Here is a 17,001-nt window from a genome sequence, read left to right on the forward strand (position 1 = left end):
TTCGTCATCTGATTTATTCTGCGTCCTTTAGTTTTCATAATATTTAAAGTAGTGCGTGTTTCAGTTTAAGAGCTGCCCTCATACGAACCCCGTTTACACGCAAACAGTTTTCAACTGTATTTTAAATAACAAACTATACATGTAAACGTCTGTCTAATGATAGGAGTATCTTGCACAGCAACACTTGGAAACTGAAGCTAGGAGTTTATGATCACATAAACCACACCGCCAAAGAGTTTATCAGTACATCACAAATTAATATTGAGATACATAAAAATTGCCTATATCAATGCATTCCAGAGTAAGAAGTTATCTAAACTAAAGAAAGTATTCGTAGCGCTAAATTAAATCAGTGCCAAAGTGTTAAAGTGCAACAAGCTGTTAATATATAGGTGTCTAATAAAATATACTATACAAATATAATGACCAGTGTCATGATATACTGTGAACTGATCAGATACAAGCAACAAATACACCGCTGGTGCAGCACTACAAATGCACAGTCCCCTGTGGGGAAGGGGAGGCCAATTAGACCATTGGATGTTAAAAATATATTTCACACCTTTGAAACATATTGCACAGACTATTGGTTCTCTTCTCGTCCCTTTTATTACTTTTTATCCCTCGTATATGTTAAACGTGAGTTTGTCTGTTTGACATTTGTCCATAGACTAGTGAGGAGCGCACTACTTTGGAACTTTTTATTCCAGAGGAAGCTTGTGATGGGTTTTGTGATCCAATTCCCCCTCTAGAGCCTTGGACATCAATACCCGAACGTTCTTCATTCTTACCACCCCTGAATATATCCTTTCAACAATTCCGAGCATAGAGCTTCAACTCAAATCTTTCTCACCTCTCCTTGAAAAGCCGAGAAGCAGTCATTTAAATAGGGCTGAAATCTTCCACAACAGGAGACACAAATTTGCAGCATATGAATAAATGCCTTTTTCATCAAAAAGTCAGATATTCTTTAAAATTATCTATAAAAAAGGTCACAAAGGAGGACAATGGCCAGTGTGGAAGCCTGCTTGCACCCCTCTATAGCTCCACATCAACTGCATTTACTGGGATCAAGACTTATCCATTAACCCTTTTCTTTCCCATAACCTCTATGGGTACCAAGATTATGTTTTTAATCATTCTGAAATGATTTTAAAAAGGCAAACATTCATAACTGAAAAGGACACATACATACTCCATAATATAATTCATTTTAGCAGAACATACATGGGGATTCTTTTGAAATTCTATGGTGTTGTAAAGTGAACGAATATAAAATGCTTTGTTCAGCACAAAACATGTTTTAAAATGCAATTAATCAAGTGCTATCTATAAGGAGTCTCCCACAAACATCCCTTTGAAGTGACCAGAACATTGGTTTAGATATCAGATGTTAAATGCACAAAAACATCTTTTATGAAAATGTTTGGACACAGATGTCCAATTTTCCTTTTCGTCAGACAAACGAGATAATAATCTTGGTTCATTACAGCAGTACTTGCAACATTTGTCAATATATCTGAAAGAACATACATACATACATACATAGACAAAAGAAACAGCGCAAAAAACCTCATAGTGTAGTATATAAAATTATATTGTGGTAAAACAGGTGAGTATTGCACGTACATCAAATTCAATAGTTACTAGCAGTACATGTTTTGGACATGTTACCAGTCAGCAACAGATGGTGGGTAAAGATCACCGGATGGCTCCCCTTCTCCTCTCCCGTTTCGTTCAGGATGCCGTGATGCAGGGCAGCAGCCCCTCAGCATGAATACAGCAGTCCGGTGGAATACAGCTGTCTCTCCACGTGTAAACTGTGGCTGTTTGCGGTAGAAGCAGGCTCTCAGTCACTGGCTTCAGGCGTGCGTCTGCACGTGTGGCGTCTGCTTGCAGCGCGCTTCGGATGACGTCATCAAGCGGCGCCGATCACTCTGCAGTCTCAGCCAGCCACAGAAGTTAGATGGCATAGATTGCAGTAACGGAGATGGGGCCAGGTGACAGAAATAGGGTACTGGCACACTGCAGGTAGTATCAGAATGCGCCCTCTTATCCAACGCGTTTCGTACTTCAAAGGTACTTCGTCAGGGATATCGGAGGTCTAGAATGGGGCGCTTCTTATACCAAAACCCTCTCCTGTGATTGGCTGTTTATTTTGAGTCCAGCCTCTCAAACAAATGAGGGAAATTTAAAAAGATAGGACCCCTAATACATATAACTTTATTGAGAATAGGGGAATCCAATCGATAAATAACTAAAAGTATAAAGAAACAAATATTAATAACCATATCAATGTTAAACAACTCTAAACTAGCATGAATTGAAAGACAGTAGATATAAGATACGGATATATATGAAAAAGACAGGTTGACACTTTCACAGAGATAAAATATTATTGCAGAACTAGAACATTATTAAATAACCTGATTCCTTATTAGTTGTAAAACTTTAAAACCAATAAAAGTATTTTGTACATTTTAAATAATTGAAAATTAATTTAAAATATTTATTTTAAATTTTTATAAAAAGATTCATAATTTAGTATAAAGACCAGACATCAATTTCTTCGTTTAGTCCTAACGGGGACAGTGTTTGTAATTTGTAGATCCAAACATTTTGTCTCTATCTCCTCCCCTTCTTCCTGCGGGTACAGTCTGAATGCCAATGTATCTAAGACAACTATCGTCACTATTATGTTTTAACTTAAAGTGTCTGGAGACGCTATGATTCTCTAATCCTAATCTTATATTCCTAGCATGCTCCAGGATTCTCACTCTAAGGTAACGTTTTGTCCGACCAACATACTGGTATCCGCATGGACATTGAAGGAGGTACACTACATATGTCGATTTACAGGATATACAATCTTTTATTAAAAAACTCTCATTTGTAGTGTGTGAAGAAAATTTCTTCCGTTCCAAACTAAGCATTTTACAAGATTTACATTTGCCACAGCTATAGTTACCGCTAGGTCTGATTGGTAGCCATGAAGTCTCAGATGAGGATATAGTTGGAGGTCCAATATCACTAGGTGCTAAATAGTGTTTGAGACTTTTGGCCCTGCGGTATATAAAGCTAGGCTGTGGAGACAAAGAAGAACCCAGAATGGGGTCATTACACAGGATATTCCAGTTTTTCTTAATAATATTCTGGATTTGTGTGTTAACTGAGTTATACTCTGTAATAAATGGAATTTTGATTTTATCACCCTCAGTGTTCTCGTCTATTTGTTTGAAATCTTTTTTAGAACCTTTTTGTATAAGGAGGGATTCTCTATCCATTTTACAGACCCTCTCCAACGAACTTATTAAAAGTGCTCTATCATATCCACGTTCTATAAATTTGTCCATTAAAACGATGGATTGATTTTCAAAGTCAATTTGTTGACTACAGTTGCGTTTAATTCGCATAAATTGACTGACAGGAATATTGTCTATCCAGGACCGTTTGTGGTTACTGGTTGACAATAGAAAACTGTTGGTATCCACCTTTTTGAAAAAGGTTTTCGTGTTAATATATAAACCAGTTTTAGATTCCAAATGGAGATCCAAGAAATCAATTTCATTTGTGTGAGTCTCAGCAGTGAATTTCAGATTGAAATCATTGGAATTGAGATACGACTTAGATTGATCTTTTTATACGACTTTATACGACTTAGATTGATCTTTTTATAAAAATTTAAAATAAATATTTTAAATTAATTTTCAATTATTTAAAATGTACAAAATACTTTTATTGGTTTTAAAGTTTTACAACTAATAAGGAATCAGGTTATTTAATAATGTTCTAGTTCTGCAATAATATTTTATCTCTGTGAAAGTGTCAACCTGTCTTTTTCATATATACCCGTATCTTATATCTACTGTCTTTCAATTCATGCTAGTTTAGAGTTGTTTAACATTGATATGGTTATTAATATTTGTTTCTTTATACTTTTAGTTATTTATCGATTGGATTCCCCTATTCTCAATAAAGTTATATGTATTAGGGGTCCTATCTTTTTAAATTTCCCTCATTTGTTTGAGAGGCTGGACTCAAAATAAACAGCCAATCACAGGAGAGGGTTTTGGTATAAGAAGCGCCCCATTCTAGACCTCCGATATCCCTGACGAAGTACCTTTGAAGTACGAAACGCGTTGGATAAGAGGGCGCATTCTGATACTACCTGCAGTGTGCCAGTACCCTATTTCTGTCACCTGGCCCCATCTCCGTTACTGCAATCTATGCCATCTAACTTCTGTGGCTGGCTGAGACTGCAGAGTGATCGGCGCCGCTTGATGACGTCATCCGAAGCGCGCTGCAAGCAGACGCCACACGTGCAGACGCACGCCTGAAGCCAGTGACTGAGAGCCTGCTTCTACCGCAAACAGCCACAGTTTACACGTGGAGAGACAGCTGTATTCCACCGGACTGCTGTATTCATGCTGAGGGGCTGCTGCCCTGCATCACGGCATCCTGAACGAAACGGGAGAGGAGAAGGGGAGCCATCCGGTGATCTTTACCCACCATCTGTTGCTGACTGGTAACATGTCCAAAACATGTACTGCTAGTAACTATTGAATTTGATGTACGTGCAATACTCACCTGTTTTACCACAATATAATTTTATATACTACACTATGAGGTTTTTTGCGCTGTTTCTTTTGTCTTTGTTTTTCTAGCTCTGGTTTTTATTATATTAATATCACATTAATATCACATTATAACACTAATCACGATTATTAGAGCGCAGTTCACCCTTTGTTTCTAATACATACATACATGTATGTATGTATGTATCTGTTCACATACTATATGCAGAATTTAGCTGCACGTAACTTTTAGTACTTCTTCTAGGTAATGCATCTAAATCGTATGCAGTGTACAGCGATTGTCATGTTTGTTTGTGCTGTGGAACTCTGGAGATGCTCTCTTCTATTGTATAGATTTCAGATGGAGAAAAGTTAAATTTCTTCTCATAGGAAATGTGTTGTTGCCTATTAAAAGCATGGTACATTATTTAAGGAAAAAGTGCCAAGTGTTTTTGAATGCTCTGCTTTCCTGCATTTTTCTTAGAAACATTTCTGTAGGATTGCTGGTTTAAAAAGCTTTTTAGTCTCTAACCATGGTCACTTTCACGGGAAGGCCAACCACTTATAAGATCACTCTGAAAGGAGGTCAAACATTGCTTACTGGGACAGAATTGCTTCTTTATTTCATGGTATTAGCACCAATATTTTCTAATACCATAACAAAGAATCAATGACTAGTAAGGGATAGTTGACTCAAAGTGTGAAAACTTCTCATACACATGGAGTATATCACCCACAAGGGAAGATAATGAACAGACGATTTCTGCATCTTAATGTAAGCACCATTAAAATATAGATAAGTAGATGTGCTTGGGAAACACTTTCCCTTTATTCTCAGCTTTCACAGAAATTGGTGTGTTGAGTAACAACTTAGTCGAATTAGAAAAAAAGGACAGACACTGGGGTCTCTTATTGAACTTACAAAATTAAAATCAGTAAGTTTTGCAGACAAATTTTAATACTGTTCATCTCGCCACAATACAATGTTGAGCTGAGCAATTCCTCCCCTAGCAGCTTCAAAAGCTACAAAAATGTCTGACTGACCCATGTTAAAAAAAAAAAAAATCTGATGCAAAGCCCCATTGACCTAAATGCATGTTCTTGGCGTCAACTAAACATCATGGCCCAGTTAAACATATCCCCAGTCATTTTGTTTTTGCGTTTTAAACACCTACAGTAAGTAGTACACATTTTGCACTCAAGCCAAATGCTCTCAACAACCAGTCTTTGCTTCTAACTTGTTCTATGTGTATATAATATGTGCGTTTGTACACTTTTTTTTTACCATTTGTATGCCTTTGTTCAAGTCTGTTTAATTCCTTCTCCAAAAAAAACCCTATTAGTTTATCTAGAATGTGTTTAAAAATACAGTACGCCATTATACTTCAGCTTCCAAGCCCAACTACACCAATATCTAACCATAAAACATCTGAGGCCATTGATAAAATGCAGTAGTAATAATAATAATAATACAATTGCTTACATAGATTTAACAAGAAACTCTGAAAATATGCCAAAATGTAAGGCAAAATAACAGAAATGTTTATTACGCAAGGTTACAGTATGTGAAGTCCTCAATCACATACACCTTTCTTGCAGGTTAAGAAAAGTTGTTCTATACAAACTCAGGTTAAGGCATGTCTTGTGACCGAGTTATATGGACAGTGCTATGCCGAACGGTACCTTCTAGCAGTGTAAAAAGAAGCAAATATGGCCCTTTATCTCCACTCCAGCTTTGCCTTCTTTCTTCTTCAGAAGGGAAAAATGTATCCGATCTGTATTTCAACAGATAAAATTGCTATAAAAATGTTAAACACTCAATATAATTCAAAAGAAAAACCTTCAGCATCTTACACTGACTGAAAATTAGCAAATAGTACACAACGAGTTTGAAGCAGGGGAACCTGGTTCAATTCCCAGTGTCGGCTCCTTGTGACCTTGGGCAAGTCACTTTATCTCCCTGTGCCTCAGACACCAAAAAATAGATTCTAAGCTCCACAGGGCAGGGACCTGTGCCTGCAAAACGTCTCTGTAAAAGTACTACATAAAACTAGCAGCGCTATACAAGAACATGGGGGGAAAAAAACAACCCATCACACGGCTTTGAGAAGACAACAAAAACTGGCTGCATTTAGGAAGCAATATCTTTGTAATATCTGTACAGTGTGAAATGTTGGCCTTAGGAAAGAAAAAAAAAGTTAGGAACACTTATTAGCAGTGGTCGACAAATCACCAAAAAATCTACTCACCGAACAAAAAAATCTACTCGCCACCTAGTACCACACGTGTGCTGCTTGGGCCAATAGGAGCTCGCCACGATGTTAAATCCACTCGCCTGGGGCGTGCAAATGTATAGGTTTGTCGAACACTGCTTATTAGCATTCTCCGTTTTATGATTTATGTATGTTATACACCAACACAATTCACATCCTTCAACTATGAATGCTACGCCACAACAAAAGTAAATATGTCAATCACAGTATCACATCTCCAGTACCAGGAAATAAACAACCATACAGTTATATAGCTACTCGGTAGATTGGGTCTCGAAAAATATGTGAAACTACAAACTTATGTTAAAAAAAAAAAAAATCTTAAAACGAAATACACATTTATGTTTTTTTATACTTGAAATAAAAACCTGACTGGTGACGCCATAGCGACGCTAAACCCTTTGACTTGCGACAGCTTGTATACCAGAGTGCTGAAGCAATATTGGAATTATTTGGTGCATGCAATGCTCAAGCAACAAAAATAATCTTAATATGCACCAAGGCAATTCATACTTTTTTTTGGCAGAATATGTAGATAATACTATTACGAGTTTAATTTATTTTTTCCACATATTACAGAAATTTCAGCTCAAAATGTAAAAAAAATCCACAGCAATATGTACTTATAAAAATCCTTCATTCAATGCCGTTAAATGGATCATAACTTTTCAGCACGGTTATTGCTAGCAGAACATCTTAGGATATTGTTGGTATGAACAGCTTCGGCAGTACAGAAGCACTGGAATCAGTGACAAACACATCAAACTACAAAAATAAAAACACTACTTAAAAACGTAATAAAAGAGGATATTTTATTATGTCATAAAACCCCTCTAACTTTGGGAGATCTTTGTCACACATCATTATCTAGTAAAAGCTTATCACATAAAAAATGGCTACATGTTGGTAATCAAACATTAAAAAAAATACTTTGTAACAATGTTCTGACCAGTATTAGATGGGTGGATCTACAGATACACAGTGAGCCTGATCACACCATAATGGAGGTCAAACATTGGCAGTCGTTTCTTTAATTTAAACCAGGGGGTGTGCAAACTTTGGCGACGTGGTGATCAAAGGGAAGCGCAAACATGTGGAGATTTAAAAAATAAAACTGATGGTGCAGTATTGTGACAAATAAATATGTATTCTTCTTTAAGTCTGCTGTTATTTATACTCACAAGTGTGAGGATGATACTGTGTACGTAAAGGTATCTTTGGGTATATGTCTGCAGTGATGATAAGCTGACTGGAACCTCGGACATATACCCAAATATAGAAGAAAGAAATTTTTTTACCCGACGGCGCCAGTGTGAAATGTCATACATGTGCAAAAAAATAAACTGCCAAATATTGTGAATTACAAATGATACCAGTGTCAAAAGTCCTTGATTAGGTGTCCATAACAAATGAATCTTAGAAATTCTATAGACTTATAGGGCACACAATGACACAACCAAACGCATAGTTAATTTCATAACCAAAGGGTTTATTCACAATGTTTTTTCCTGTGTTTTAAGTTCAAGAGAAACATTAAGGGTTAATTACAGGTTTTTTTTAGGTAAGTTCGGCAAGTTTAGGAGTTACTTAGATGAGCATTCATTAATTTTTAAGTGCTATCACATGTTTTATATGTTTGTGATTAATGATGGGACAATTTATGTCTGGACCGGATCTAACTCCCATTGAACATGCCCCTGAAGCAGAAGGATCCGTGAAACGCGTAGGGTGGAGTTTGCCCCTACTCCCACGCGTGCGCAAACTGTGCAGTGCTGACGTGCACTCCTTGACTGACATCCATTCGGGATCTCCCAAGACACAACGCCATATCTGGCTTGTGTCTGCGACACCATCGCTTCTCGCAAGAGAAGCTACCGGACATCCGAGATACAGAACAAGGAGAAAGGAAGCGAGCCGTTCAACCGCCCAGCTAACCACGCAGGAAGAACATCACGCCCCAGCAGGTCTGGAGAGCGCAGCGTTGAGTCTTCGAGGACGGTTGCTGTTAACGTGAAGTGCTTGCTCCTGTGACAATACGTTATTGTACTGCGCATGTCCTACTTGGGTCTAGTAAGTAGGATTTCAATTTTTGTTTGCCACCGTGAGGAGAGCTGTTTTTAATCAGCATTGTTTTTAATAAATGCATTTTTTGTTCATCTCACGTTCTTGCCGCAACCTTTATTAGGGAACTCACCATTCCTTATCCCTTGAATAAATCGACTAATCTAGCAGTATTACACTATGTATTTTTGTTTCCCTTTCTCTTTTATGAGCTGAATTCCATCAATTCAGCTTCAATTGGATCCAAGGAACATTGGACATTAAGATTCATTGGTTATGGACACCTAATCAAGGACTTTTGACACTGGTACCATTTGTAATTCACAATACTTGGCTGTTTATTTTTTTGCACATGTATGACATTTCACACTGGCGCGTTAGGTAACATTTTTTTCCTGTCACATAAGCCAATAATATCCAGGAAACATGGTGTCGCAAGTGCTTATTTTGAGGAACAAACATTCCTGGAAAATATTTCAATTACATGTCAAGGACAGAACGTTTTTTTCTCAACAATATGCGCTGTGGGTCATCGCCATCACCCTTATTTTACAGAACTGCCGAGGACAAAAATAATATGCTTCAAAAATAAACTACCACCACGGGCACAAAAATAAAAACTATAAAACAAAACAAGTTTATAAAAGCATACTGACTCATCCTGAAGGGTGCAGTGCCAACTAGAACCAAAGTCAACTACCAGTACTGGATATGCTTGTATTACATATAGGTGACCAATGCCATAAATAATAGTGCTATAAAAAGAGTTTTTACAATCTCCTCTTTTGTGTTAAAACCATGGGTGGGGTAGACAAAAATATATAAAAACTTAATAGTCCAGCAGAATACTGTGCGTGTGCATGTAATCCGTACTGCGACTGCATCCATACAAAAAAAGTATTGTTGTAAAAAACATAGGCGCCAGAAATAAAATATTGGGTGCCCAGGATTTTTCCAAGCCTGTAAAAGTTGTATGTACAGGGAAAATGTGGAACTCCCACTTCTTTCTTTTGTGCCAAGTAATTACGATGCCGTCATTATCCAAACAGACAAATATGGAAAACAATAACTATGTAATAAAATGAGAATGTCAGTGTAACCAGTTAAAATAAAAACTTTTGTTAAGTATCCCAGTGATAAGACAACTGCTTCTGAAGCGGATGACCCCGGTTTGATGTTGGGCAAATCACTTTATCTCCAAGAACTTCAGCCACAAAAAATTAGAATAGAAACTCCCGTCGTAGCAGTGACTGTGTGGCATATGAACCAAGATCATATTTGGATTTTTTTTCCATACGTTAAAAGTACAGTAGTACAAACCTTCATAAAATGTGCAATGTATGAACACTTTGTACATGATGCATCATATTTTCAAATTAATGGACGCATTGCGCCATTATTGATACAATTTAAATTAAAACAAAATTGTGTCTTGTGTTGGCAGTGTTTAACCCTTTTTTGACCAGGAATCCTACAATTATATTGCTAAATTCTGAGGAACCCCAAGCCTTTCTAATAGCGCGCCTGAGATCAGATGCATTGAAAGGAACCCCAATCCTCTCTAACAGCATATCTGAGGACAGACGCATTGTAAATTCATCTGTATTGGGTATATTTTCAAATTACCTAATAATTAAAGGGAATACTTTGGGGGTGCCCTATAACCACTGTTGGGGGGGGGGACAACAACACTGGGTTAGTCTATAGAATTTCAAAATAAATTTCCCTTCACCAATTTAAAACACCCAAAGTGTCAATTACAAACACTTAGGACAGACACTTGGTGTTTAGACAAAATTATACAAGTAAAATATTTTGACTGTGAAAATCTTTCTACTGAACGCAATTATATTGGTAAACCTGTCCCCTCAAATCAAAAATATGCCTTTTTTTATTTTCACCTAGGACCTAAATGACTGGCAATGATATACTACATTGATTAAATCCAGGAAATGGGTGCTTTTTCTTCAAATTGATTCATGGAAATATGTTTAAATCTTTTTTACACTTAATATTTTCCCTGGTAACCAAGTTTGTGGGTTTCATCTCTGATATTGTTTGAGGAGATTCAATTTCCACAGGCAGACTGTCTGCACGAGTTTGCATTTTGTGATGCCTACGTTAGCCAAACAGTTGAATAGGTCAATGATAAGAATTAGTGTTCCCATTAAAAAGGGGGGGGGGGGGGAGTAATTTTTTCGTATGGAAAAGTGAAGGCTTTTTTTTTTTTTAAGACCTTCAAAATTGGTCCTTCAACATATGTGCGTTAACTCTGTCTAATGATAGTCCAGGTTCTGTCTATATAAAAGTCTATGCATGGGTGTGTTTCCTGTATCATTACTTTTATCTTTTTAGAATCAAGCCTTTCAGAGAACATATGGGGAAAAAAATTAAATATTATATACTTTCTTGTATATTTTATCCTTTACAAGACCAACATAAAAACAATATACAGCTGTTCTTATGCATGAGCTCCTGAGATTGCAGTGTTTCATCTAGAGACCATTTCCAGAGCACCTATATATTACTATCAAAGCCATCCAATAGAAAGCAACTACATACAGTACAAAGAAATGCATTTTTCTGGAAAAAACATACTGGCACTAGATTTGTTTACATTATGTAACACATTGGAAAAAGTAGAGCATTTCCAATGCTGGGTGTTTTTACAAGAGACTGAGAAATGATACATCTTACACAAGAGCATTTCAACTAGAAGCACCACAAGATCATTACAATGTTGAAAACTCAAGAACTAGGTTTCAAAATGTTGCAAACATTTTATTCATATTCTTAGTTGAAATGTGAATTTCAGTGAGAAAAATAACAGTTGTCTCAGCAACGGCAATGAAATTATCCGGGACAGTTTAAGGGCCACACCAAGGCGTTGCTGGCCTGAAATCACACCGGGGCCATGGCTGCAGTGCCCTGACCTAGATAAACACCCAAATCATACATTCTGTACCACATTCAAATGTATGCCACAAATCTAGGAGTCAGTTAAGGATACACAGTACCTAATAATTACAGCACTGGCAACAGACACAAATCGGTAATACACAATCCAATGTTTTAAAAAAGTAAAATAAATAACCCAACGTAAAACTAAAAATTTTTACCCTGCCTTTAACAAGTATGTTACAGAGATTCGGCCCTCCAGTTTAATGTTGCAGCACATCAGAAACACAGGCTTGATTTTTTTTAGTTTTTGGTAGTCTACAAAATAGCTGGCTTTTCTACTTTAAGAAAATATTAATTCCACAGTCCAGAAATAAATAAGAAAAATACATATAATGTGATTCCTAAGGACATATAATGAGTGATTTGCTTTCTCCCAGCATTTTGCAGGGACTGCACATATACAGGAAATCTAACAGCTTTATTGGTTGTAGTCACACGCGACTCTCAAAGGTCCCTTGTTTCAATATGCTGCGACGCCACCTTCAACTTGCTCAGAAAAATGTGAACTTGATTCATCTGAATGAGGTCGAAATCTTCCTGAGCAAGTGGTAGACAGCTTTCCAGAATATGGAATAAGAACTCTCCATCCCACTTTAGCACACAACTTTTAAATGGTCTACAATAAAACTGTGAGGCATTTGATGTACTTCTCTTGGCTCTCAAGGAACGGAAGTGGGGGCAACATTTGGTGCTTCTTTGTTTAAGTGCTTTCTTTTTTCAGTAAAGAACAAACATGTCCTACCTAGATTTTTTAGAAACTTATACTATAGTTGTATCTACAAACTGACATTTTAGATGGACCATTCATGAATAAAAGATTTAAGTTGGTGGTATAAAAAAAAAAAAGAGCCATGTATATCCTCTTCCTTACAGCAACGATCATGTTGATATTTTCTCTTCTTAAAGATGTGTTGGCTCACATAAGCCAATTACATACATCCTCATATCTCTATTACACACTCCAGATGTCTCTGACCTCTGACTGCACTTCTAATAATGCACTTTTACTCCAACAGTGTCTAGAAGCCTCTCAAACAACTTATACAGGCATACCCCGCATTAACGTACGCAATGGGACCGGAGCATGTATGTAAAGCGAAAATGTACTTAAAGTGAAGCACTACCTTTTTCCCACTTATCTATGCATGTACTGTGCTGCAATCGTCATATACGTGCAGAACTGATGTATCTAACGCATATGTAACAGGCTCTAAAGTCTCCCCGCTTGCGCACAGCTTCGGTACAGGTAGGGAGCCGGTATTGCTGTTCAGGACGTGCTGACAGACGCATCCGTGAGCTGCCGTTTGCCTATTGGGCGACATGTCCTTACTCGCGAGTGTACTTAAAGTGAGTGTCCTTAAACCGGGGTATGCCTGTACTGTAAACTCTTTGGAACAGGGTCTCCTTTGCCTTATGTTCTCATTCGCCTGTTGCCCATTTTTGTAATGTCGAGTATTTTTACCTGATGTAATTTTGAAAATTTCTGCATATTGTTGGTGCTATATAAAATTATACATTCAAGGAAATTGATGTGCCCCAGTGCTTATTCAACAACATTGTTGTTGCTCCATTACAAGATATCAAACAAATCTACACTTATCCAGTGCCATTAAAGCTGCTTGCACAGAACTACCATTTTCAAAATTTAAATACATTTTGTTGATGTGATAATAAAGAATAATAATAATTAGAAGTGATTTTGCTCTCGTTGGATGTAACAAACATTTAACATTAATAGGAGGACATTTAAATAATAAAACAGTCCCTGCTATCTTAACAATTTTGGGAGGTTTTCTAAGGCTTGAGTGGGGGCAACTTAGGAAAGAAATACTGTAATACAAATGGAGATGCTTATAGCACTATAAAACCTGTCAGTGTGTTCAGCAAACTTCCCTCGTCTCTGCCATATGCTCGGACCTTTGGCTCCCAAAAGGATGGCCATTTCTAGCTTCTCCCACCACATACTCCTAGCTTTCCCTCTGTTAGAATATGGTTTGGCTCTTCCTGTAGGGACAAGTGGTGGGTGGTGCACTCCCGCCTTCAATAATGTTTTATAATGATATTCCCTAGTACTTGTCTCTTCAGTAGGGAGACAGAGCCAGATGGCACCAGCACAGGAGAACCCTTCCCCTGCTAAGGAAAGAGATCATGGTCTGGTCCATGGCCGGGAAAAAGTGCTTAAAACATCACACCTGAGGCCCATAGGAGAGAGGAAATACTGATTGCCAAGCATTGACTGTTAGCAGTCTCCCCCAATAATATAATAGGACCCACTGTCACCCTGTCTCTGAACAGTCTTCACGTAACTGCTCTTCATTAAACCATTCACTAGCAATGCCATAAAGCCACACTTGACAGTGAAAGCCGATTTTACAATTCTCTGTTACATACACCCATAATAATGTTATTTCTAACTCTCCCGAAATGTCTGTACATTCAATATATAACCTTTGTTATTTAATGTAACCATTTATTTGTCATAACTCTGTGCCCAAGACATTCTTGAAAATGAGAGGTAACTCAATGCATTATTTCCTGGTAAAACATTTTGTAAATAAATACAAAATATCTTGATCACAATCACTTGTTTTTGCACAATACTAACTGAAAGATTTTCCAACACGCCAGCTGATTACTACCCATACTTAAATATATTCTTACAAAAATGAATGTTTATATTTAAATCTGAATGTGTAGCAATATGGTCTTTTCTAATTGTGTCAGCCAAAATCTGGGTATTTGCTATAAAGACTACACTGGATTTAGGATTGCTACTCCTCCCTTTCCAGTTATATTCTGCTGTTGTTTTGCAATGTATTGTTCATTTTTAATAACGCCTTTGTTTTGCAAGAGGTTGGGATAACACTGCAAAGCAAGCCTCCTGGACAGTGAGGGAGGGTCATTTTCCAGGACCATGAGAAAAGTATAAAGTAGACATTTAAACAAACCAACCTTTAAAACTGTAAACACTGTCACAAGCAGCCACTTTAGGCCCAGACTTAACCCTTTCCTTGCCACAATGCATTGGTGGCACCTCTCTATAAGCAGAAGGGTTAACGCATACCACCTAATCATGGACCCAAGTTACAACACTGTGTCCCAGGTCACACAGTAAGATCCTGGGGCCAGGTGCTTATACTGTGTCAAGTTCCCTGAAAGCCCACTAAATATGATATAGGAGCAAAAAAAATAAAAATGCAATACAATGAAACCAGTTCGTAATATTCCAAATTAATTGAGACTAATTTAACACTTTAATGCCCCTAGGAATGCACCTCCACAGCGATTACAAGGGACACCTAACTTAGCTTGATTTCAGCCGCAGGGGGGGTTAATACATTAATGCTACTTTCATATCCATGTGCCAGCATAACAAAATGTAATATATTTTCTTTTATTGCACTGCAACAGTGAGGACATTGGTAGGTCTCCCTCCTACTGCTGGCCACATCTACACCGCTCTGCCCCAGCCCTGCTTGTTATTAATTCCCCATCCCTTGGCTGAGACAGGACTTCCAGGCGAAATGTAATGGTAAAATGCAGAATGTATTCAGAATAACACAGACCCCCAGCAGCAGTTTGTGTGTTACACTGGGGTCCAGGCCCCACCAGGCCCTCACACTCACCCATCTTTCCTCTTGGCTTTGTACACATGACCGTAAGTGCCTCTCCCAACTTTGCAGCCCTCGTATTCAAACAGGTCCTCAACCCGCTCCCGCTCTCCTGTCAGCTTCACCTTGAAGTCATAGTCCATCTTCCGCGGCTTGTGGTCCGTGTGCAGAGCGGGGAGGCGCAGCATGTACAGCCCAGGAGCGCTGCACGGAGGACAGAGCCGCACAGTCCGCAGGATGCAACCCGGAGCACACAACAGCCGGTCTGACACAAGCGCGGCGCCGCTGCCGCAAAGTGTCGTGAAGATGCAGGTCCGCCCCGCGCGACAAGCTCCTCCTCCTCCAGCAGCGGGGAAGTGACGGTGCTAGGGAGACGGCTGCAGTGTGACTGAGTGCAGGGAAGTGACATGGCTGCAGTGTGTCTGAGTGCAGGGAAGGGAGACGGCTGCAGTGTGTCTGAGTGCAGGGAAGGGAGACGGCTGCAGTGTATCTGAGTGCAGGGAAGTAACATGGCTGCAGTGTGTCTGAGTGCAGGGAAGTGACATGGCTGCAGTGTGACTGAGTGCAGGGAAGTGACATGGCTGTGTGTGTCTGAGTGCAGGGAAGTGACATGGCTGCAGTGTGTCTGAGTGCAGGGAAGTGACATGGCTGCAGTGTGTCTGAGTGCAGGGAAGTGACATGGCTGCAGTGTTCTGCAGTGTGTCTGAGTGCAGGGAAGTGACATGGCTGCAGTGTGTCTGAGTGCAGGGAAGTGACATGGCTGCAGTGTGTCTGAGTGCAGGGAAGTGACATGGCTGCAGTGTGTCTGAGTGCAGGGAAGTGACATGGCTGCAGTGTGTCCTGAGTGCAGGGAAGTGACATGGCTGCAGTGTGTCTGAGTGCAGGGAAGTGACATGGCTGCAGTGTGTCTGAGTGCAGGGAAGTGACATGGCTGCAGTGTTTCTGAGTGCAGGGAAGGGAGACGGCTGCGGTGTGTGAGTGCAGGGAAGTGACATGGCTACAGTGTGTCTAAGTGAGGGATGTGACATGGCTGCAGTGTGTCTGAGTGCAGGGAAGTGACGGTGACATTATATAGAAAAAAAGTGCTCGATAGCGCTCTAACAAAACCCAAACTTAGTGCATATAATTATGTGTAAAATTTCATAAAGAATAATTTGTGCCGAAATATAAGTGACAATGTGTAAATAACAAAGTACAAGTGACAATATACAGTGATCTATAATGTGAAAAAATGAAGAGGCTTAGCAGACACACTCAACCCTTGGTGGGAGACCGTTTCAGAAGTCTTGTATGTTAAATTCTTTCCAAAAAAGGACCAGAGGAGCGCAGCTTGCAGCCATGTAAATAAAAAGCACATAGTACAGCAATGTTTAAAATTTGAAAATAGTAATAATGTAAGGCTCACAAATGGCTACTCACATATAAGCAGCCAAACTGAGCGGTCATCCAACTTATGGGGTGGATGTTCCCTGTGATGGATGCAGCAACTGCCAGCAGACAATCTCCAAAAAAAAGAAAAAG

General features: G+C 38.8%; 1 protein-coding gene across 1 annotated transcript in view; it reads right to left on the reverse strand.

Annotated features, from left to right (window-relative positions):
- The window catches only part of CDK8 (cyclin dependent kinase 8), a 106,330-nt gene extending 90,552 nt beyond the window's left edge, over positions 1 to 15,778 (reverse strand). The window contains exon 1 of the mRNA XM_075592222.1: positions 15,496 to 15,778. Within this exon, the coding sequence (XP_075448337.1) occupies positions 15,496 to 15,668 (173 nt within the window). The 5' untranslated portion in view covers positions 15,669 to 15,778. The remainder of the gene's footprint in view (positions 1 to 15,495) is intronic.
- Between the last annotated feature and the right edge of the window lie 1,223 nt (positions 15,779 to 17,001).

The sequence above is a fragment of the Ascaphus truei genome, chromosome 3, assembly GCF_040206685.1.
Source record: "Ascaphus truei isolate aAscTru1 chromosome 3, aAscTru1.hap1, whole genome shotgun sequence".
NCBI classification, from domain to species: Eukaryota; Metazoa; Chordata; class Amphibia; order Anura; family Ascaphidae; genus Ascaphus; species Ascaphus truei.